The following is a 23,974-nucleotide window of genomic DNA, read 5'->3' on the forward strand; positions in this document are numbered from 1 at the left end:
CTTTGTTCAGGTTGATGTCTGTGTGTGTTTTTTTTGCTATACCAACATTTCTAGATTTAGCATGAGATATAACCTTCAAGAGTCTCTTTTCTGAGTTGCAAGAGGTGTTTTCAAGGATTACTGGGGCTGAGCTTCTGTGATAAGGATCTGCCTAGGTGATAAATTAGTTGGCAAGGTAGAATGTTTTTTGTATACTCTAACCTAAAAATTTGTCCCAACGAATTGAGTAGTATTTGGGACCATATGAGAGTTGGATTTGTGATCTAATTTACTTTCCCTTCTGGAAAGCCTGAATGAAATACTAATTGTTGTGGTGTTGTGACAAAGTGAACACATTGTATGAGTAGGAAATTGCCTCTGTTTGGTGTGAGATTACTGGGTTTGTACTTTCATTGGTATGTTGAGTTTAGTTTTTAATTGGAGACATGTATGGAATCATGCTATTTGGGCTTTAATTGTAGTAAGCATCTTGAAATAAAGATGGGTGTCAACATGGAAGCCTATGAGTTTGACGCATGTGCTCATATTATGGAAAAAAACTTGCTAGGGTTGTTATGTCATTGTGGGATTTTATGGCGGACCCTTTTTGCCATTGGGAGCAGCTGCATTCCTCCTATTTGGTGCCTGTTAGGATAAATGTCTGACCACCATGATTCAATGAAGGCAACACATGTTTTTTAATGAGGAGATGCCTGTTACACTCAACACTTAAGCACTATTGATGTAATTTGCCTACAGGTGCACAAATACTCCTAGATTCTGTAGAAAGACACAGTGCTCCAGGTATACGTTATCTATTACAGACAAGAAGTTGAAGGTGATGAAGATATATATTTTCATTATTTGGCCATTTATATTGCACATCTGGACTAGCTGGTATGAGGGCGGTTTACATTATAACAGAGGTCAATAACATTTGGGTTACATTGAGATGGGAGGAAGGATTAATCATTAATTTGAGACAACTAGGAGTTCTTCAGAGCAATCACTTGTAGCTTAAGCCTATAGAAAGCAACATTTGAAATGGGTACAGGACTCAAAAAATTAAGACAACATAGATTTTTATCAGGGCAAACAACTCACAGTACTAGTCGATAGAATTGGTATGGGATTTAGTCTAGGAATGATCGTAAGAGGCTCACCTTAATCTTCTTGCTGAAAGCCCCTATAGCGAAACCTCTTTTCATATAGAAAATTGTGTACAGGTTCTATATGGGTATAGAGGCATGCGCTGTTTTTTCTACGTGTTCCCACCAGAATTGGTGTGACAATTTAAAAAACAAATACTTTTGTTATGACATGAGAAACATGCAAATTCACTCATTACCCATACATATATCATAGAGATTGCCCTAATTGGCCTTTGGTCTAGGGATGTCTGAACCACTAACATTCAGTTGTACTGAAAAACAAATCAATAAATTATTAGATAGACCTTCACTTCTTAGCGGTAATAGCAAATCTACTATTAAAACCAAATTTGACAATATGGGAAAATTGAGGCGATTAAATAAAAAACAAATTACAACTTATTTCATGCCCAAGTTCTTTTGCAATACCTTAAAAACAATACCATTCCTTGAGCGTGCAGGTAAAAAAACATACTAGTAACTTTACTGACAATAAACAGTATTTGTAACAGTTCAGTGAGATGGGCAGAAAGTGCTCACGGAATTAGTTAGCACTTTCCATTGAGACTACTCTCTGCAGAAAGGAATAAGAGCTTGAAGAAATTGAATAATTGGAAAAGGATATTCTGGGAATTAGCACCACTCAATAAGTACAACAAAAGTCCTGTGCACACGTTATGGTAGGTATATATGAATGTCTGACATCAAAAAACGAAATGAATTTGTAGGGAATGAAACAAGGTAGACACAAATAGGTGGTTTCTTTCAAAGTGAAATGGATTGGAACCTTCCTTTCCGGAAGGATGATATCAAACAAACAACCAGCCGACGCGTGTTTCGTCAAGCGGGCAGTGAACCCGTGACTTTTCAGGGCTTAATTTAAATCAATGGGTACAGGTTCGTATAGCCGGTGATAATTCCAACCCGCCAACAACGGGTTTAGGTATGTTATGGCGACAGCAGTAGCTTGCTCAAACCAGGGCACCAACGGGAGACGGGCGGGCACAGCCGTCAAACCGTAGAATCTGGTGGAATGAAAAACGAGGAGAAGAGTAGTGTCTTCCTGAATGCTGAGGGCTGCTCAAGATGCTGTAAAATTGCTTGATGATGTAAATCAGCAAATAGTGGAATTAAAAACCTTTACAGTCAATCAGAAATCCACTAAACTTGCTTTGACATAAAAAATTACAACAAGTTTACATATCCATACGTGAAAGAGCATTTCTTTAAGGACAATACTTCAAGTTTCCAATACTAAAGACTTTCACAAAGATGTTTTATTACCTTCTCTGACACATCATCTGATTCTAGTTGGGAAAATCCCAGCACATCAAGCTCCAGCTTCCCCCACCCTGATGCTCAACCTTTTTTCAGACAAGGGAGGGAAAAGTAGAAGAGGAGGGGGTGGAGAACACCACAATCGGGGAAGATCATTACGGGAAGGAGGACTTACAGATTGTCAACCCAGATAACATCTCTATAATCTGTCGAAACATCAGCTGTAAGCTACAGAGAAGGTAGTTTTGAACAAAGGCCTTTCTTTTGTTCCATCAACAAGACCCTGTAGACACCAACATTTAAATTTGGCTAATTTTATGCAAAATCATGCTAAGGTTTTTTTTTTCTCCCGGAGAGTGCAATTCTCCGGTGGAAAATAATACCAACAAAGGTCTCAAAAATGAGTCAAAATTTTGTCTCCCCTCAGTTGAAATGCCATCGCAGGTGATCACTTTTGAAGAAATGACATTGTAGGAGATTGACAACCTACTCAAAAAGAGGATTCACTATTGAGGTAATAGAACACCATTGGAATTACAAGCCTGCAGGATTTATTCAACATTCACACTATTTCGATCACAAGTGGTGGGATTGTGGTAATGGACAGTGAATTTTACGATAATGAAATACTGAGACAACTGAGTAACACTGCCCTTTACCACAGTATAGCTATAGATCCCACAATGAAACTCAAAACAGTTGATTTCCACGTTTACAAAGCAGGCTGGTGACAGAGGATGGATTAGCTCTATAGTATTGGAAAAAGTGCTTGAATTACAGCAATGTATTTACTCCTCAAGGTACATAAAAGATGCCATAAATCTACCCGGTAGACCTAAAATCTCAGGATGCAGATCTTCATTAGAGCCACCTTCACAGTACTTCAACTTGTTCCTTAAACACATCATACCTAAAACCAAGGCCTTCATCGAGACTCTACGGACTTCATTAATAAGTTTGAGGGACAGTTGTTTAACCTCAAAGTACATTTGGTAAGCTTTGATGGAGAGTCTCTATACAAATATTCTCCACAGTGAGACATGTGGCGTGAAACTGGACAAAGGACATGGGAGAAGCCTTCCCGCTGTCCACCTCTTTCTCTGGGAGTGATCCCTGAGTTTTCCTAACCCCTTTTCTATGGTATTTAAGGGCTTACCTGTGGGTGGGTCCTCAGATTCGTCATGGGACTAGACTCATTCCTAAAACCACCTCACTCTTTGACTGTCTGGACACTTGGACTTTGCTGGACTTTGCTGGGAACCGAGACTGCATCATGGAAGTCTCCTGCAGCTCCTGGTCTCGCTGTTCTGCAGGTCTTCATTATCTGTGTCTGTGCTTCTTCCAGAATCTTCAACAGACCTGTGGGCATCAAGGACACCTGAAGTTATCTCCTTTGGAGTGAAGGAGTCACTCCCCTGCATCTGCAGGCACCGCAACAAAGCTGACCTGTCTGCTGCTTCTGATGTCCACAGGACTTGGAAAGGCTCAGCAACACAAGTGGTGGGTTTGCAACTCCCTCGAGGCCTGACCTGTCCTCTCTGCAATCTTGAGGCCAGTATCCCTCGTCGGAACTGCTGGGACCGAACCTCTGTGAACCACGTCGACTGGCTGTTGCCAAGGCTTCTTGGCTCTGCACTCCAGAGATCTTCGGGCTACAAGAAGCCCCAGCCCCCAGCACCTCTTCCTGCCAAGTACAGCCTCCTCACTGCATCCTCTGGACCTTGGGCCTTCATCTTGGGTGAGCTGCTCCAGGCCTTCTTGTGACTGCTGTTCCTTCAGCCTATGGGTCCTCTTGAGGGTATTCCGGTCCAGTGTGCTCCCCTGCTTGCTCTGGGCCTGCTCTGACTCTTTTGCTTGTGGTGATTCCCTTGGACCTTAATGGTCCCAACGTTGCTCCTTCTTTGCTTTCCACGCCCGTTGCAGCTGCCAGGCTTGTTGGTGCTCCAACCGGACACCGAGCCCCTTGGTTCTCGACTTCCAACATGGGATGGCTTGTGCACGGCTCCTGGTCTTCCTTAGCGTTGCCTGGTCCCCACAGCTGTAGCGACAATATCACTGTCCACTTTCCTGAACCATCCGACATTGGTGGGCTTTGTACTTTCGTGCCTACTGGTAACCTCTGAGTGGCATAGACTCTATCCCCTCGGCTGGTAGGTTCTTCACTTTAAAAATCCCTCCATGGATTCCACTGGACTCTTGCACAGTCATCACCAGATGCATCTTGCCTGAAGCCCTCCATTTTGGTTTACTGCACCCGGCTTCCCTGTTGTAGGTATCCTGGTTCCTGGGGTATCCAGGGGTGGGTTGACTCTCCAACCTCCTGTCTTCTACGGGGTTTCTTCAAGGTCCACTGGAAGGGTCCTTCTTCTCAAACTACAACAGAGACTTCCCTGTTGACTTCTATTGGACACACTGCTGTGTTTCAACTCTGCGCACAGCCTCAGTGGGGTTCCTGGATACTTGCCTTGGGTGGTTCCTTGTGTCCCCAGCTCCTCTGAGTCTCCTGTTGCAAGTCCCGACTTCGGTCACAGTTTGCATTCCACGTTTTTAGTATAAGGCTTCCTCCCCCTGGAGACCACTTTATTGTGTGCTTACTTACCTATTTGCAGTTGAAGTATTGTGTATTAGTGTTGATATCTCTGGGTAGGAGACACACCAAGGTGTTAGTGAGTGTTTTGTAATAAATAGACACATTTCCATATATACACTGTGTGGTTCTTTTTCGTTTAACCTACACTACATGATAACACTGGTAAATCAAGCTGCCTAACACTCCTTTAAGATAACCCATGGCTGCTGTACACAGCTACCACTTTGAGAGCTTTTTATGGTTATCAAATACCACTAAAATCACCATAAGGGTTTCCTGGATTCGTGCAAGGTGCTTCACTTAAATAAGTGTGCACCATATACTAAGCTAGCCTCCTACACTAGGACTTACCGATCAGGGCAGATTGTTTGGCCTCAAAGTACGTCAAAGGAAAGCAGGAGGTAATGCAAGGTCTTATTGATCAAAAGAGGTTGAGATCTTGTGTGTTTATGGTTTTACTCCATGGCTATTCTTTTTCATGTTTACATGCACCCTTTTGGTGTAATTTTATTGGCATAATTATTGGTTTCTCATGGATACTTCAGAACGCAGATCCCTCACCTTGTAAATATTTTCCCAGACGTCAGACTGGATCCAGAAACTCAAAAGCAGTACTTCTATGTGCTGGTAGGTGGTGTCGTGTGGCTGCATGCCAGCGTTGTTCTGCTCTGGAAGTGAGAAGCTGAGCCACATTTAAGTGCCACCCAGCCATGCAGACGTGGATATGGAGCGTATTCCTTTCGCCTTTGACAAGTATTTCCTTCTCCCAAAAATGATCTTTTCTATTGTGCAAGGTATAATACGTTACCTTCCAAAATGACATGGTTTAAACAGTATAGGCACTGTTGCAAATAAAATAATGTGATAGATACCCAGGAGGAAATCTGTGCCTCATGGGGGTCGGAGCCCAAATGAGCCGGAAGGCCAAAATGGACAACAAGGCTAAACTCTACGTCACCCTGCACCACTAGACTCTTCACCGTCACGGTTCGAAGTCGAGAGGAAGATCCTGTTCCTGAAGTGGTTCCCAAATCAGGCCCTCTTTGTGGTCATAGTCATCGGGTAAGTCTAAGAAGAAGAATATGGAGTCGAAGTGGGTGTCAGCACCTTTCCAACAATCTCAATCTCCAAAGAGCATCAGCGTTCCTCCCAGTCTCTTGGAGCTTATATACGTCCAACCCGTCACTTTTGAAGCTGAGCAATTCTGATAGATACATCTGCCGTGTGGATTCCTCACCTTGTGAATACCCCCTGCGTCAGCAACATTCGGAAATTCTTTTTTCGTAGCCTCGCGCCGACGTGGACTCCTGACGTCATAGAGACACGACCTCGCTCGCGACTCCGCTGACGTCACCGACGCCTATAATAGGCCCACGCCGGCGTGATGACATCAGTTCCCTTTTTTCCGCGTCGTCGACGCTAACGGTTATCGGGAATCTCTGTAGCCAACGGATACTTTGTTGTCTATATTGTTGCCATTTTCTGCTTCTCTGTATCCTGTCTCTTCGACAATGTCTTCGAAAAAGACCGGCTTCAAGCCATGTAGAGAATGCGGAAAAATGATGTCCATTACCGACCCACACAGCGACTGCATCTGGTGCTTGAGCTCGGACCATGATGTGGAGGACTGCTCTTCGTGTAAGAAGATGAACCCGAAGGCCCTGAGGGAGAGAGAGGCGAAGCTCCTGGTGGCTAAGATGAAAGCTGGAAAGGAGAAATCGTCGAGGTCTCGTTCTCGAAGGGCGAGGTCGAAGTCAAGGTCGAGGTCTGGATCTCGAGGAAGGTCGTCTTCGAAGTCGGCTTCTGATCGTGTTTCAAGAAAGAGGAAACATAAGAAGAGGAGACATGAGTCCCGACGTCGTTCTGGTAAGGAGTCGGGATCGAGGTCGAGGTCACCGAAGAAGGTACGTTCGAAGGTGGTGACCGTTGATGTTTCGGATCCAGAACCTGAAGGTGAGGCCTCCCCTTCTAAGTCACGGGCGCCGTGTCCGGCTCCGTCTCCGACTCCGAATCCGGCTCCGAGTCCATCTCCGGCGCCGTCCCCGGTCCGAGATGAGGAGGAGCCTCGTGAGGATGGGGGTTCCGCGTCCTTAGGTGAGCCGAATCCGAACGCTCCTCAAGACAGGCCTGAAGGTTTTCATCCACCATTTCCTGCCCCAGGCCAGGACCCTTCTGCGTTTCTCAACGCAATGTACGGAGTCTTTTCGAGGGCGTGGTACCCCTCTGGTGCACCTTCGGGTCCCATGGGTCCTTTGGCTTGTAGCTTAGGAGTCCCTCACTCCTACCCTCCGGCTCCGTTTATGCCTTACATGCCGGCTCCGACGCCGCCGTGGCATTTTCCGGCTCCACCGAAGCCGTCGACGCCGGTTCCGGCTTCGTCTGCTCCGAGTCGTCCTCGAACACATCCCTCTGAGCCTTCGGATTCGATCCCGACGTCGATTCCGAATCCGTCGGAGCCGGTGGTGGATCCGATAGCAAAACGAGTCAAGATGAGATCCAGAAGGGAGGCTCAACGCCTTCTGGAGGAAAGGAGGTTTTTGGATTCACAATCTGACGTTGAAGAGGGTGAATTGGATGAAGATGCTTTTGAGGATTTGGCAGAAGCAGGAAGCCTGGATTTCTCTCCAGAGTGGGAGTTACCCTCAGGTTCTAGCACTCCTTCTAAGGACGTTCAACCCTATCATTTAATTATGAGGAAGGCTGCCAGTCTCCTTAAGTTGTCTTTGCCTACAGCAGAATTCAAATCTAATATTCTGACTGAAGTATTGCATTCTCCGAGTTCAGTGGTGGAACCTCTTCTTCCTTTCAATGATGCTCTGACAGAGCCCATTCTAGAGGTGTGGAAAAAACCTTTGTCGGCTCCAGCTGTCTCTAAAAGTGTAGCCAGAAGATACAAGGTTGCCCCTGAGGATCCTGCCTTTTTAACCTCTCATCCTTCACCGGAGAGTTTGGTCATTCAGGCTGCATGCTCCAAAAAGAACGTTAGTGCTTTCCCTCAGGTTCCTTTTGAGAAGGAAGCAAAGAAGCAGGATCAGGTGGCAAAGAAGTCCTTCTCCTCTGCCAGTATGGCATTGAAGTCATCAAATGCCACTTGCTTGATGGGAAGATATTTACACGTTCTGATGGACTCTTTGCGTGTTCTTGTTCCAAAAGTTCCTGATGACAGCAGGAAGGATTTTGAGGAAGTCATCTCTGACGCTCAGGCAGCGGCTCGCCAGGTCATTCAGAGCGGTTTGGATACTGTAGACTCTGTGGCGCGCATTATGGGCACTGCTGTCGCTACTAGGAGGTCTGCCTGGTTGAAATCTTCTGACTTTTCGGCTGATGTTCAGGCGACATTATTAGATCTTCCTTTCGATGGTTCAGGCCTCTTTGGGAAGAAGGCTGATGCGGCCCTTGAGAGGTTTAAAGATAGCAGGGCGACTGCTAAATCCTTGGGTCTTCAAGTGAGAGGCTCTTCAACTGGCAGAAGATTCAGGGGTTTTGGCCGCTCTTCCTTTCGGAATTTCCGGCAGGGCCAGCAGCAGCAGCAACAACAGCAGCAGCAAAACTCTTTGTACAGGTCATACAGGGGAAAGCAAAGAGTGCGTCCTCGTGGACGTCAGGTCTCTTCCTCCTCCACTTCCTCCAACCCCCCTGCCCCTGAGAAGCAGCCCTAGATCCGACATTCAGGATCATGTGGGTCCGGTTGGGGGTCGGCTTACCCATTTTCTACAGGATTGGGAATCTGTTACGTCAGATCTTTGGGTTCTCAATCTTGTAGAAAATGGGTATGCCCTTCCCTTTCGGGAATTCCCTCCCAATTTCCCTCCTTGCCAAGGGTATTGCTCCGAGGAGCATCTGTCTCTTCTGCAAGAGGAAGTTTTGACTCTGATAAGAAAGGGTGCGATAGAGGTGGTCCCAGAGCAGGAAAGGGGTCAGGGATGCTACTCCCGGTATTTCCTGATTCCGAAGAAGGATGGCAGGCTTCGTCCAATCCTGGATCTCAGGATCTTGAATCTCTATCTGAAGCAGGAGAAATTCAAGATGCTCACCCTTGCTCAGGTTCTTCAAGCGCTGCAAGAAGAAGACTGGATGGTGTCGCTCGACTTGCAGGATGCTTACTTTCACATCCCAATCCTGAAGTCGCACAGGAGGTATCTCCGTTTTACGGTGGGATCGCAGCACTACCAGTTTGCGGTCCTTCCGTTTGGACTTACTACTGCGCCTCGAGTCTTCACCAAGGTGATGGCAGTGGTGGCGGCGCATCTCAGGAGATCAGGGATTCCAGTATTCCCTTATTTGGACGACTGGCTGATCAAAGCGGAGTTGTCAGAGAGAGTGCTCCATCATTTGCGAGAGACAACCCAGTTGTTGTACAGGTTGGGTTTTTCAATAAATGTACCCAAGTCTCACCTGGTGCCCTCCCAGCGCAACCTGTTCATAGGTGCGGTACTGGACACAACCGTATGTCGTGCATTCCCTCCCCCTCAAAGGATTCGCGACATACGGGAGATGATTCCTTTGTTTTACAATGGAGCGGTCGTTCCAGTCCTGAAGGTCCTTCGCCTGCTCGGTCTGATGGCTTCATGCATTCTGTTGGTCAACCATGCACGCTGGCACATGAGGGCGCTCCAGTGGTGCCTCCGCAAGCAGTGGTATCAGCACAGCGGAGATCTCAGGGAGTCAGTGAGGATCTCCAGAGAAGCTGCAGCGGATCTGTCTTGGTGGGACGTGGAAGGCAATCTGTCCCAAGGAAAGCCTTTTCAACTTCCCCCATCGGTGGCCACGGTGATAACGGATGCATCCACTCTCGGGAGGGGTGCTCATCTGGGGGATCTGGAGGTCAAGGGCCTTTGGTCTCCAGAGGAAAGGTTGCTTCACATCAACCTTCTAGAATTGCGGGCGATACGTTTGGCGCTCAAGGCCTTCCTCCCTTCCCTTCGCGGTCAGTCTGTTCAAGTCCTGACGGACAACACGACCGCGATGTGGTACGTCAACAAGCAGGGAGGGGTAGGGTCGCAGTGTCTCTGCAGAGAGGCTCTGCGTCTCTGGTCCTGGGTTCAGGACCATCAGGTTTGTCTGATGGCGAATCATCTGGCCGGTGTGTTGAACGTTCGTGCGGACAGTCTCAGTCGGCAGTTCTCTGCCGACCACGAGTGGAGGCTTCACCCGGAGGTGGTTCACGACATCTTTCGGATGTGGGGGACTCCTCGGGTGGACCTGTTCGCCACTCACGAGAATGCGCACTGCCTGTCGTTCTGCAGTCTCCAGTATCCGATGCAAGGAGCCTTGGGGGACGCGTTTCAGTTGAGTTGGAGAGGTCAACTCCTTTACGCGTTTCCCCCCATACCCTTGATTCCTCGGGTTCTGAGGAAGATTCGCCAAGACCGGGCCCAAGTCAAATTGGTCGCCCCGGATTGGCCAAGAAGGGTGTGGTATACAGATCTACTCCACCTCTCCTCTCACCCGCCGCTCCGTCTCCCTCTCAGGGCAGACCTCCTCTCTCTGATGGAGGGGCAGGTTCTACACCCCCACCTCCAGACATTGCACCTTCATGCCTGGAGATTGAACGGGGCAACCTGAATTCCTTTTCCCTTCCGCCTGACGTTGTGGATGTCATCTTGTCAGCCAGGCGTGACTCCACTAAGTCCATCTATTCTTATAGATGGTCGAAATTTGTCACGTGGTGTGGGGAAAGGTCTGTTGATCCTTTGAAGGCCCATTTGTCTAATGTTCTCCAATTTGCCCTTTCTTTGGCGCGGCAGGGTCTTGCGGTTGCCACGGTAAAGGGTTACCTGTCGGCGCTGTCGGCTTTTCTCTGCTTGCCTGACCAGCCTTCTCTTTTTAAGTCTCCTGTGGTCTTAAGGTTTTTGAAGGGTCTTACTAATATGTTCCCTCCTTCACCTTTCATTGTGCCTCAGTGGGATTTGAATCTTGTATTGACCTTTTTGATGGGTGCTCCCTTTGAGCCTCTCCACAAATGTCCCATGAGGCTTCTTACCCTTAAGACAGTCTTCCTGGTTGCAATAACCTCGGCAAGGAGGGTTAGTGAGCTTCAAGCTCTTAGTTCCAAGCCCCCATTCCTGACCATTCATGCTGATCGAATGGTTCTTAGGACCAGGGCTGCTTTTCTGCCTAAGGTGGTAACTCCCTTCCATCTTGGACAGTCCATTACCCTTCCTACCGAGAGACTGCACCGTCTGGACCCTAAGAGGGCGGTGTCTTTTTACTTGGACAGATCCAAGGACTTTCGCTTGGAAGACCAGCTCTTCGTTGGATTTGCTGGCTGCAAGAAAGGAAGGGCGGTCCATAAGAGAACTTTATCGAGATGGATTGTCCTCTGCATAAAGATCTGCTACTCTTTGGCCGGTAAGGAACCACCTGAGGGTATAAGGGCTCATTCAACTAGAGCTAAGTCTTCGACCTCAGCATTGGCTAGAGGTGTGCCTGTTGAGGATATTTGTAGAGCGGCAACTTGGTCTTCCCTCCACACTTTCGCGAAGCATTACTGCTTGGATTCCGAAGTGAGGAGGGAGGGTCACTTTGCGCGCTCTGTCCTTCAGGATTTCCTGGTTTAGAAGAGTGGACACCCTCCTCCGGGAGTGGGGACTGCTGTGGGACTCTATTCACAAGGTGAGGAATCCACACGGCAGATGTATCTATCAGAAGAACAAGTTACTTACCTTCGGTAACGCTTTTTCTGGTAGATACTATATCTGCCTGTGGATTCCTCACTGACCCACCCGCCTCCCCGTTGTCCACTCTTCTATGCCAGTGTTACTGTAATGTATTATATATATATTTTGTTGTCAAGGAAATGTTTCAATTGCTTTCCTGCTTTTGCTTAACACTGTGTGTTTTGCCTTGAGTATTGTGTACTGTGTATACTTGTATATTTCTACTGTCATTGGTCCGTCCGTGTGCCTCGATGGCACGGAAAAAAGGGCGGAACTGATGTCATCACGCCGGCGTGGGCCTATTATAGGCGTCGGTGACGTCAGCGGAGTCGCGAGCGAGGTCGTGTCTCTATGACGTCAGGAGTCCACGTCGGCGCGAGGCTACGAAAAAAGAATTTCCGAATGTTGCTGACGCAGGGGGTATTCACAAGGTGAGGAATCCACAGGCAGATATAGTATCTACCAGAAAAAGCGTTACCGAAGGTAAGTAACTTGTTCTTTTGGCACAGAGAGAGCATTACTGACGATAAGTAACTTGTTCTTTAACATATACAAGGATGATGGACAACTACACTGGGACTTAGTAGGGGAGATGAAGCAAAAAATAATTCTGATGCGAGTCAGCTCTTTACAGCAATCCAGGAATTAATTTGTCCAAGTCTCCTATATCTTAACATACCATAGTCTGAGATTTTGACTATCAGTTAACCATGTGCATCTATGCCTAACCAAAAATTGTAAAGCCAGAATTATGGACCAGGGGATGATGTTTTGAAACTCGAAATATGAACATTTTAGAAGGAGTGCTGGATAGTCGATAAGAGGTGTAGGTCACTCTGGATCCCAGTCCATTTCATGTCTTTCCTGTTTAAATCAATTCTGGTAATTGGCAAGTGACCAGGACACCCTATCGATATGTAGCAAGGTTACTACAGTTACCAGTGCAAGAGTTGGTGTGGTGGTTAACATTTGTTTATTCACTGTTCTTGCATCATCTTCCTTGATGGTCAGCATTGTGCTAGTTTTCAATAGAAACTAAGACTGACCACTAATTGTTTTAATTAATTTTGATGATGTTGTCGGTCACTTGCCACAGGATAGTATGAATGTGTGATTAAAACAAAAAAAGCAAAACTGGAAATTCTTGTACTATGAATAATGTATTCTGATTTTTGCTAATACTTTAAATTGAAGCAAGATTATCCACTGGAAAGTGTGCCTTACTTCTTGGTTTATTTACAACAAGGGGTGGTGATGGACAGAGTCTCTGAATTAAGCAGAATACTCTCACCCAGTCAAGAGATCAGGGCTAGATCCAACACCGTTTTTTAGCTCATTGCACCATCCCAGTTTCAGAACCTGGCTGTATGCAAATTAGTCTGTCCCTGGCCCAGTGCATCATGGGAACAGGGCAGACCAGACTACAAAAGCCAATTCTTACACTGGGCCGAAGACGGCTGTAATGCCAGAAACCGGTCCCCGGAAGCTTGTTTCCTTCCCAGTGTAAGAATTGGCTTTTGTAGTCTGGTCTGCCCTGTTCCCATGATGCACTGGGCCAGGGACAGACTAATTTGCATACAGCCAGGTTTTGAAACTGGGATGGTGCAATGAGCTAAAAAACGGTGTTGGATCTAGCCCTGATCTCTTGACTGGGTGAGAGTATTCTGCTTAATTCAGAGACTCTGTCCCTCACCACCCCTTGTTGTAAATATTACTTCTTGGTTTGGTATCAAAAGTGCATAGTGTCTTTTGTAGTCTGAAAGTACTTTTTCATGACCTCTGATGACCTTTGTATTATTTCTTTACTTAGTTGAGAAAAAAAACTAATTAATACACTTCCAAAAGATGTATTATTGATCACCAAAGTATCTTTATTATCTTTCCCCTTGTGTAGCACTGCTCCATAAAAGATCCAGACAGTCCCTTTGTCTTCAACCTGGAATCACTGATGTCTAATTCTAGCTACACTGTTTCAGGCAATGGGAAGACTTTCAAGGTAAAATACAACTTTGTACATGATTTTTATTTATTGGATTATTTTGTGCTGTAAATATTCATAGCAGCTTATTTCTGCACATACATCCTAACCAGATCACTGACATTACATTACATAATGTTGCAGCAGCTTATGCTTCATCTGAATATTGAATGCAAATTAAAGAAAAACAGATCTTTCTGGGTTGGTTGTTGGCAATCAATTGTGTTCTTTAGTTTGCCAGGAAATATGGAGATGCTGTTTGAGTGCGTGAACAAAGAATAGTATGTCAAACAAAATCCCACTAGAATGTTGAGAAGAAAAAAATAGTATCCATGAGTTAACCACCAGACAACCTCGCAATAACCTTTTAATGAATGCTTTTGTGGCAGAAGTGAGACGCGTATAATATTGAGGACACCAAAGTTGCTTAGGGGGGAACTGCTGTCTGAATCATGCGTTTTTGGTAGACTCCTGTGCTTGGGTTTAGTGTCAGCTCTTATCTGAGCCAGGATAGTCTTTTCAGTGTTTTAAATGAGCTCTTGGGTGTTATCCCCAGTAATGTCCACGAGGAGACCTGGGTGCGCAAATGACAGTTCACACGAAGACATTTATGTGCATTCATCCACTCCTATGCTTGCACCTTAGCATATGATTAATTTGATATCCTGGACACAAGTTTTCTCAGAGCTCCTATACACTTGGGACTTGCATGCAGCAGTAGCACGAGTTCACAGGGCTCATTTACTGTCAGTAGTCCACATTCATCAGTACATTTGAAACGGCAAGCATCGGGGAGCTTTTAAAAAATGAAAAGTGTATTTATTTATTTCCCACAATTCGCCACATAATGACAAACATTCAATAGAGGAGGGAGTCGCTGAGTCAGCAGAATTAATCAGCTTCTTTGTAGACCCGCAATACTGGTTACGATATTTTTTCTATGCGTCTGTACTGTTTTCTCTGATCTTTCCGACGGCAAGATTAAGTAAATGTATTACCTATCATTTACGAGTCTAATATAGCATAAAATTGCAATTGCTTATAAAAAAAGTGTAAAACAAGTAATATATTGAAATTAGCATAAACTGAATTAGTGTATTAACATTATGATAACACAAACAACGTATTTGCAATGATAAGACTCCGTTCTAAGTGTCAGGCCGCTGCCATGCAGCCGGTAGAATCTACTCGACTTTAAACGTTTTCTTTGAAGTTTTTTGCCTCTGGTGTCTTGGGATGCATTGTACTATGGCTCTGAAAACTGATCTAAGTACAACCCTTTCTACACTTAACTCTCGGGGTAGCAAGGATGAGTAGTGACAGTCTTCTAAGAGAGATAATGTCAGAACTCAACAGTAAACCATCTGCACAGCAGTAATAAATACTACACAATTCAACTAGGTATAGAGGTCAAGTGGTCCTGGTTGCCATTCTCGTTTATCTCCTTATGTCTGTTAGGTTCTCTCACACTAATCTCGCCTAGGTAACCCCATGAATAAGGCTCTGGTGTATTCTGTTTCCCCCCACAAGTTAAATGCACACACAGTTCACGTTTCCATGATCCTTACTCCTGATGATGTAGTGGGTAACACAAAAGTTCTTGTATCCCCTTCGAGAGCAGATCCAGTGGTCGGTCTCCCCTCCTGCAGGTAGGGCACATGGCAATTGAATACCATCCCAGATGCTGTGGGTTACGCCAGGTGTGGCCCGTGTTTCCGTACACTGACTACCCGGTTTAGTTCTGCAGTGCTGCTCCATGGCTCTTAAGTATAGGTGTATAGTTGTGCAGCTCCATCTGATCACTTGCTGGGACTTAGCCCAACCTGGGCTATTCGGCTGAAGCAGGAAGGCCTTGAGCAAGCTATCACTCAGCAGTTATAGTCCCATTCATGCTAGTGCCCTTAATTGCGGATGTAGCCCTAAATGGGCCAGTGAATGTAGATGTAGACTAACTTGGGCTGTGTAGTAACCTTAGCAGATGCAGGCCGGACTTGGCCGATGCAGGCAACTGCTGGTCCAATTGGGCTAACAGTCACCATGGAACATTCAGCCTTGTACCTGGTCAGGCAGACTCCTTATATCTCTTAGCAGGCGGGCTTCTAGGTACTAACCCGGATGCCCATCTTTTCCATCAGAAAGTGAAGATTTCAAATGCCCCCTCACCGCTGGGAGACTGCCTTCTAGGCAGCCTCCAGACCTGGTCACTCAGCATTCATTTGAGAACTTTGTAATTAGAGACAGCTGAAGGGAAGACCAGACCTCTAAACTTCCTCACCCTTTACAACAAAAACTACAGCCCTACCACTCAACCCTGCCATCAACCATACAGCAGTGTTCAGGAAGAGCAAATCAACAGCCCCCTGTTGACAAAATACCTCATAGAATCTCTAGAGGCAACTCTGTCTCCATCCGTCTGACCTGAGGGTCCTTGTCTGCAACTTTCAGCCACAGAAATGTAGACAATACACTTCCACGGTCTGGGGAAGTTGTCCACATCCTCCCTTTTGTGTCTTACCAAGGCAGTGGTATTTAAACTTGATTCCACTGGCTTTAGTACTAAGACTCACTATCAAACAGAGCTCTACTATTGCATATTTGAGACACACACACATATGCCTTACACACACACACGCCTTACACACACACACACACACACACACACACACACACACACACGCCTTGCACACACACGCCCTACACACACACACGCCCTACACACACACACGCCTTATGCACACACACGCCTTGCACACACATTCCTTGCACACACATTCCTTACACACACACGCCTTACACACACACACGCCTTACACACACACACGCCTTACACACACACACACACACATGCCTTTCACACACGCACATGCCTTTCACACATGCCTTTCACACACGCACATGCCTTTCACACACGCACATGCCTTTCACACACGCACATGCCTTTCACACACGCACATGCCTTTCACACACACATCCCTTTTTTCCGCGCCAGCTAAGCGCAGGTCCGGAGAAAGCAGTACCTTAGTCATTTTTTACAAAACTTTTTGATCCTTTTGATCTCTTCTCGAGTCTTCACGACTCTCGGTGCCGGTAGGGAATGCCCAGGTTCAAGCCCTGTACTGACTGCAACCGACTGATGTCGGTTACCGATCCCCACCGCTGGTGCCTGTATTGCCTTGGGGCCGACCACGACGACCGGTCGTGCCCCGATTGCCGGACCTTGACGTTGAAGGCTAGGCGGGAGCGGTCCCGCAATCGCCTCGAGCCCTGGCAGTCGGCCCGCGCCGCTCAAGGTCCCGGTCCAGGAGGGGGTCGAGGGACCGGTTGCGGGGCCACAGCCATCGAAGCTCGACGAGTCAACACCATTCATCGGTCTCCAAGTCCTCAGGTAAGAGGCACAAGAAGTCGGAGAGACACCATCACTCTTCTGACTCCCCCCGACGAGGCCGGGGTTTCGGGCGACACCGGCTCCGCCGGAGCCGCAGGCGCCACAGCCAGCTCCATACCTGCCGGTCCCTGGGCTGAACATGACACCGGAGGAGATCGAAGCCTTCCTCATGGCCATGAGGTCACTCTCTCCTCCGTCGGGTCCCGCAGTGCCTCCGGGCCCCGCGGCCCTGGCTAGGAGTCAAAGCGGGCCGGGTGTTCCGGCGCCATCGGGTGCTTCGGCCCTGGCGCCATCGGCTACTTCGGTCCCGACGCCGCAGGCTCCTGCTGGATCCGGTTCCGGATCCGGATCGCCGCTGGTCGACCTCACGACCCCGCCAGTGTCAACCCCCAGAGTGTCGCCCCCGGTGCCGTTCCCCCGCACGACGCCGTTCTCGATCCCTCTCTCGGTCCGGATCTGGCGTTGGACCAGCGTCAATCGACGCCGCATTCGACGCCGGCTGAAGAGCCTTTCTTATTTGATCCGGCTCCATCCTTTGACCCTAAGTTTCAGGAGATGGAGGACGAAGGGGATTGGGAGGGGTCTGAGGACCCTCAGACACGTGAGTGTAAGTCCTTCCAGGACTGGACAGAGGAGCTAGGGGAGGCTAGTGGTCTTGATACCTCCCCTGACATCGGCTTTGTCTCCCCTCCTACCGTGGCTATGGAGGAGGGGGCTGCGTATAGTGTGATGCTGACGAGGGCAGCCAAGGCCTTGGCGCTTACGCTCCCCGTCGCTACTGTGAGGTCTAACATCCTCACTGAGGTCCTTAAACCGCCGACTGGCGCTCCGGAGCCTTTACTGCCGTTTAATGAGGCTCTCATGGACGTCCTGTTGGGCACCTGATCCAGGCCCGCTACAGCCCGCCTGTAGATAGGAACTTAGCCAGGCGCCACCGCCTAGCTCCGGGCGACCCTAGCTTCCTGTCCACCCATCCCACCCCCGAGAGCCTGGTTATCCAGGCCTCTACTTCCCAATCCGCATTCCCGACTGCACCCCTAGATCGGTAATCCAAAAGGTATGAACAGTTTGGTAAGAAACTGTTTTCAACCCTCAGCTCTGGGTTGCGGTCAGTAAACACCGCTTGCCTTTTGGGCCGTTATACCCACTCTCTGGGGGGTACGGTTGCGGCCGTGCTGCCAGAGTGTCCGAAGGGGGCCCGGGCAAAACTCGCTCAAGCCCTCGCGGAGGGACGAGACGCAGCTCGGTATTCTATACGCTGTGGGTTGGATACCACGAACTCGCTGGGCAGGGCGATGTCAACGACGGTGGCGGTTCGTTGCCACGCCTGGCAGAGGTCTGCCAACTTTTCGGCCGATGTCCAGAGCACCCTCATGGACATGCCGTTTGATGGCAGCCACCTCTTTGGTGGCAAGGCAGATCATGCGCTTGAACGTTTCAAGGACTCCAGGGCTACGGCCAAGTCCTTGGGCTTCTCGGGGCAGCATCAGCAGCAGTCTGCCTTTCGCTCCTTTCGTGGCCAAGGAAGGGGCGCCCCTTCACGTCCTGCCAGTCACGGACCGCAGTCTAACATCCAGCGCGGCGGATGTGGTAACCGCTGTGGCGGTGCCAGGGGACAACGGCGCTGCCAGCCCACATCCACTCCCGCAGCATCCGCCTCAAAGCCCTCCTAGTCCAAGCTTTCAGGCCCATTTAACGCCATTGGTGGGCAGGGTCCGCCATCACCTCCTTCACTGGCGTACCATCACTTCAGACAGGTGGGTGCTGCAAATCGTCCGAAGGGGCTACTCCCTCCCCTTCGAGGCGACCCCTCCAGCCATGCCACCACAGTACCACCGCGTGTTGGGTAATAACTTGCGACTTCTGCAAGAGGAAGTGTCAGCCCTCTTGTACAAGGGGGCCATTGAGCACGTTCCTGGGCCAGAAGTAGGGTGTGGTTGCTATTCCCACTACTTACTGGTTCCCAAGATGGGCAAAGGGGGCCTATGCCCTATCTTGGACCTACGGAACGTCAACGGCTTCCTCCGGAAGGAGAAGTTCAAGATGCTGACTCTGGCTCAGGTCTTAGCTGCCCTGGACCCCGGAGACTGGATGGTAGCGTTGGACTTGCATGACCCGTATTTCCACATCCCCGTCCTGCCGGCCCACCAGCCCACCAGCGTTACCTGCGGTTCATGGTAGGCCCTGAGCACTTCCAGTTCACTGTGCTCCCCTTTGGCCTTACCAGCGCCCCACTGGTGTTCACGAAAGTGACAGCGGTGGTCGCAGCTCATCTGCGCAGGTTAGGGGTGTCAATCTTCCCCTACCTCGATGACTGGTTGTTGAAGGCGGACTCGCCCTAGACAGTCGTCAGCCACCTTCAGACTATGGCCGACCTCCTGCACTTGCTGGGGTTTTCCATCAATGTGCCGAAGTCACACCTGTGTCCCTCTCAAAGGCTCCTCTTCATCGGAGCGGTTCTGGATTCGGCGCAGTTTCGGGTTTATCCTCCCGAACAGCGGGTTCGGGATATTCAGGCGCTGATTCTGATCTTTCAGCCTTTATCCCGGGTCTTGGTCAGGTTGACGCTGCGGCTTCTGGGGCTGATGGCCTCCTGCATCCTTCTGGTGCATCACGCCAGGTGGCGGATGCGGGCTCTGCAGTGGGAAGTGAAGTTTCAGTGGGCCCAGCATCCGGGTAACCTGTCCGACTATGTCCGGATCTCGGAGGGCACTGCGAGACAGTTGCAGTGGTGGCTCACGGACCGCGATTGGGTCAGCGGCAGATCCCTCTCCCTTCCCCAACCGGAGTATGTTGTTGTGACGGATGCGTCCCTCCTGGGCTGGGGGGTCCACATTCGAGAGGCGGAGATCAGAGGCCTCAGGTCTCCGGCGGAGTCCCGGCTTCACATCAACCTTGTGGAGCTGCTGGCGATCCGGCTTGCTTAAGGCATTCCTTCCTTCTGTCCGGGAAAGTGTAGTGCAGGTGTTCACGGACAACACCACCGCCATGTGGTACTCCAACAAACAGGGCGGGGTGAGGTTGTGGACCCTATGCCAGGAGGCTCTGCGCCTCTGGCAGTGGCTGGAACATCAGGACGTGACCCTGGTGGTTCAACACCTGGCAGGTTCCCTGAACGCCAGGGCGGACGAACTCAGCCATCGGTGCATGATGGATCACGAATGGCCTCTGAACTCGGACATGGCGCAAGGCCTCTGTAAGAAGTTGGCCTGATATATAGTGTTCACTATTCTAGTGATCACTGTGTATCATACCAAACAACCCTTATTGATGATTGGTTGTAAGTCAACCTTATAGACCAGCTATCCTAGTAGCATGGACACGAGCAGTCTTTAGGCTAAACTCTAGAGGGCGTGTTAAGCCAGCTGTTTTACCATCACATATACCTCTTGAACACCAAGTGAAAGGACACCACACAAGTTGTTATGAAAATAAAGGATATTTATTTATAACACGACTACCCTGAACTCTTTGAGTCAGGGAGCTAAGCACAATACAAAACTCTTACGAAAATACTATAAGTTGCACAATTTACACAAATGCCCGAGGGGCACGAAAAACCATATACACAAAGTGGAATGCGAAATACTAGCAGGTAAGTAACAAGATTCAGAGGCTTCAGGATCGCTAGGACTACACTACTGAACCCTAAGGTTAGGAGCAGGAGGCCTAGGGAGATCGGGTGCAGAGTGTGCACTCTCACGCGGGATGCGGGAAGAAGTCTATGGATGCTAGTGTTTCTAAAGTTACTGTTTCCGGATGAATCCGACTAGATAGACTGAAAACGAAAAAGGATCTGGACACCTGGATAGTGAACCTGTGCTGGAGCACCGAAATGCTCGAGTTACCTAGCCCAGGGGCCGCGGCTGCATAGGGTTCAAAAGGCGTCGGGAATCCTCGTTGAAGTCTATGGAGCCTGAAAGAAGAAGTTGCTGGCAGGCGACCAGTGAAGATGTTCGGTGTGATCCAAGGCTGGATCAGTGAAGGAGACGACCTGAAAGCAGAGGGGACTTAGTTCTTAATCACTAGCCAGTGATTATGTGGGCACCAGGATGGCACCGGATGAAGTCACCTCGACCAGGTGAGTGGGCGATGCTGGACTCTGCAGTCACACGGGCTAGGAGGCGTTGTCGGCGTCCAGGCTGGAGGTGCGAGCTGTCCCACGAGGCTGTCGGCGATGCTGGACTCAGGATTTGAGCAACAAACCTTGGCAAAGGCAAGCCCACGCGGTGGAGTCAAGATGGCGTCTGGAGTGGACCAGGAGGGTCCAGGGCACTTCTTGTTTGGACAAGAAGCAAGGGCCAGTCTAGGGGACCTAGACCAGCGGTGAAAACGTCGTGGTACGTCGTCAAGAGGGTCACTAGCCAACGGGCAAGTGACCGGACAACGTGGCAAGCAGCAAAGAAGCAGAAGGGCCCCACGCAGATCTCGTGGATGCTGGGGGGCTGGACTTCGGTGCTGGAGCTGCTTAGGGTTAGGGCTTCTCAAACCCCAGTGCACTTACTCGAGGGTCTCTTGGGGGTCGTGCTGGTGAAGCGTCATGCAGGTCTTTGAGATGGCCGGTCCCACGGGTCTCGTCACACCCACGAATCTCAGCTGGGCTGGATGATGTAGGTAGAGGTCAGAGATGGCAGGGAATCCGGGTCTCGTCGAGCTGGGCAGTCTTGATCCGGAGGATGGACGTGCAGCAAACCGCAAGAGCTTCGATGGTGCCTGCTGGTGCAGGGTGGCTACTCCTTAGCCACAAGGGAGAGTCTTCAGAAAAGTCAAGAGTTCCTTTCGTGGAAAGTAGTTCAAGATTCAGAATGATCTAATTTGGGAAGGGGGCCTGCTCCTACCTTTATTCTAAGAAAATGGGCTGGCACGCGACTAGGTCCTGCCCATGGGTGGGACCAGGAGGGGGGTGGTTACACCCCTCTCCTTTGTCCGGTCTCTCCCCAGCTCAGGGGCTGGGGTACCCCAGGAACTGGTTTGAGCCGGCATATGCACAGTGAGCACCGGGGTGCCACTTGCAGTCACCTTCCTTTCAGCCCTGCCTACCTGGGATACACAAAATCCTGTCTGGGATGGTGCTAGCACCGCCCCTGACAGGAAACCCTTTGTCTATGCCTCCGTTGCTGGAAGGACTCCCAGCAGCAGGAGGGCAGACTTGTGTCTCGGTGGCAGCATCCATTTTGTGGAGCTGAGGCTGTGTCTGACTTTAACCGGGGTTCACAGTTACCTACATGTCGTGTCCCTCTGGAAGGGTGGAATGCTAACCCCGTCGCCAGAATTGGCGAGGGGTTAGTATTCCAATTCGTATGACACCTTACTCGACATGTTTTGATAATGCTATACCAAAGTTAGCATTTAACCGTGAGGATTATAATGCACTTAAGAGTATATGGTATAGCGTTATCATGGAACAGCTATTTGGACTTGGTTCCGCAAGCTGCAAACGGGCTCAGCTCATGCCAGAGCACCATCTCACATAATTCCAAGCACTCTGCCTTCAGGATTGATAAGGCCTGCCATAGGAGTGACTGACAGGAATATATGTGTCCATTTTTGGTTTAGATATAGGTATACCATATCTAAAGCAAAGGGTGATAACACCACCTTGCCCCAGCTGTTGTGCAGCCAGTTGTGTCTGTTTGGGTGGCCAGCCAGGGGTGGCATAATACATGCTTCAGCCCCTGGTAGGCCCTGGGTGCACCTATGCCCTGGATACCTAAGGTATGCTGTACAGGGACTGATAAGGTGGCCCAGTACCAATTGGTAAAATGCACCTAAGGTACATGTTTGTAATTTAGAGAGAGAACAGCTAGGCTGTGGGTCTGATTAGCAGGCCCACAGCCAGGGAAAGTCGTAAATCAGTGAAGCAAAAAGCAAAAATCTGGGGTGGCCATGGGATTGCAGACCCCACTCTCCTACAGCCTCTTTCAGCAATGGGGAGAGCCTTGGTTAGATCTGTTCGCCACAGAAGAGAACGCGCAATGTCATCAGTTCTGCGCGTTGGAATTTCCAAGGCGGCACTCGCTCTGAGACGCTGCTGTACGCCTTTCTGCCTATACCACTTCTGCCCAGAGTGCTGAAGATCAGGCGCGACCGGGCCCAAGTCATCCTTGTGGCTCCGGACTGGGCAGAACGATACTGGTATCCCGAACTATTCAGCATGTCAGTCGATCCCCCGATTCGTCTGCCTCTTCGGGAGGACCTTCTGTCGCAGCAGCAGGGGACGGTCCTCCACCCGAACCTGTCCAGTCTCCACCTCCATGCGTGGAGATTGAGCGGCGACAGTTGAGGCCATTTGACTTGCCTCATGAAGTCTGCAATGTCATTCTGGCAGCCAGGCGTCCCTCCACAAAATCGGTATACGCCGCAGGTGGAACAAATTTGTGGCATGGTGCACAGCAAAGGCTGTGGATCCACTCTCTGCCCCTCTTTCTGAGGTTCTCCTCTTCCTTCTTTCTCTTGCCCAGCAGGGCTCTTCTCTGGGCACTATGAAGGGCTACCTCTTTGCCATTTCCGCTTTCTTAAGGCTACCTGATCAGCCCTCTTTGTTCAAGTCCCCCATTGTAAATAGGTTCTTGAAGGGCATCCCTCATCTGTTTCCTCCTGTTCCTTTCTTGATGCCGCAGTGGGACTTGAACCTTGTTCTAACTTATCTGATGTGTGCTCCTTTTGAGCCACTTCATAACTGTCCTCTTCGTCTTCTCAATCTTAAGACTGCATTCCTGGTTGCCATCACCTCTGCCAGGAGAGTGCGTGAGCTCTAGGCCCTTTCTTCACAACCTCCCTTCCTTTCTGTCCTTCCGGACAAAGTTGTGTTGCGGACACGACCCTCTTTACTGCCCAAGGTAGTTACAGCCTTCCACATCGGGCAGTCCATCACCTTGCCCACCTTCTTTCCGCCTCCGCATCCCTCGAAAGAGGAAGAGAGCCTCCAATGTCTGGACCCAAAACGTGCGCTCT

General features: G+C 49.3%; 1 protein-coding gene across 1 annotated transcript in view; it reads left to right on the plus strand.

Moving 5' to 3' along the window:
* The window catches only part of IGF2R (insulin like growth factor 2 receptor), a 1,933,894-nt gene that overhangs the window by 687,404 nt on the left and 1,222,516 nt on the right, over positions 1–23,974 (plus strand). The window contains exon 21 of the mRNA XM_078648980.1: positions 13,552–13,653. Coding sequence (XP_078505106.1) covers positions 13,552–13,653 — 102 coding nt within the window. The remainder of the gene's footprint in view (positions 1–13,551; positions 13,654–23,974) is intronic.

Source organism: Lissotriton helveticus, chromosome 6 (assembly GCF_964261635.1).
Source record: "Lissotriton helveticus chromosome 6, aLisHel1.1, whole genome shotgun sequence".
Taxonomy (NCBI): domain Eukaryota; kingdom Metazoa; phylum Chordata; class Amphibia; order Caudata; family Salamandridae; genus Lissotriton; species Lissotriton helveticus.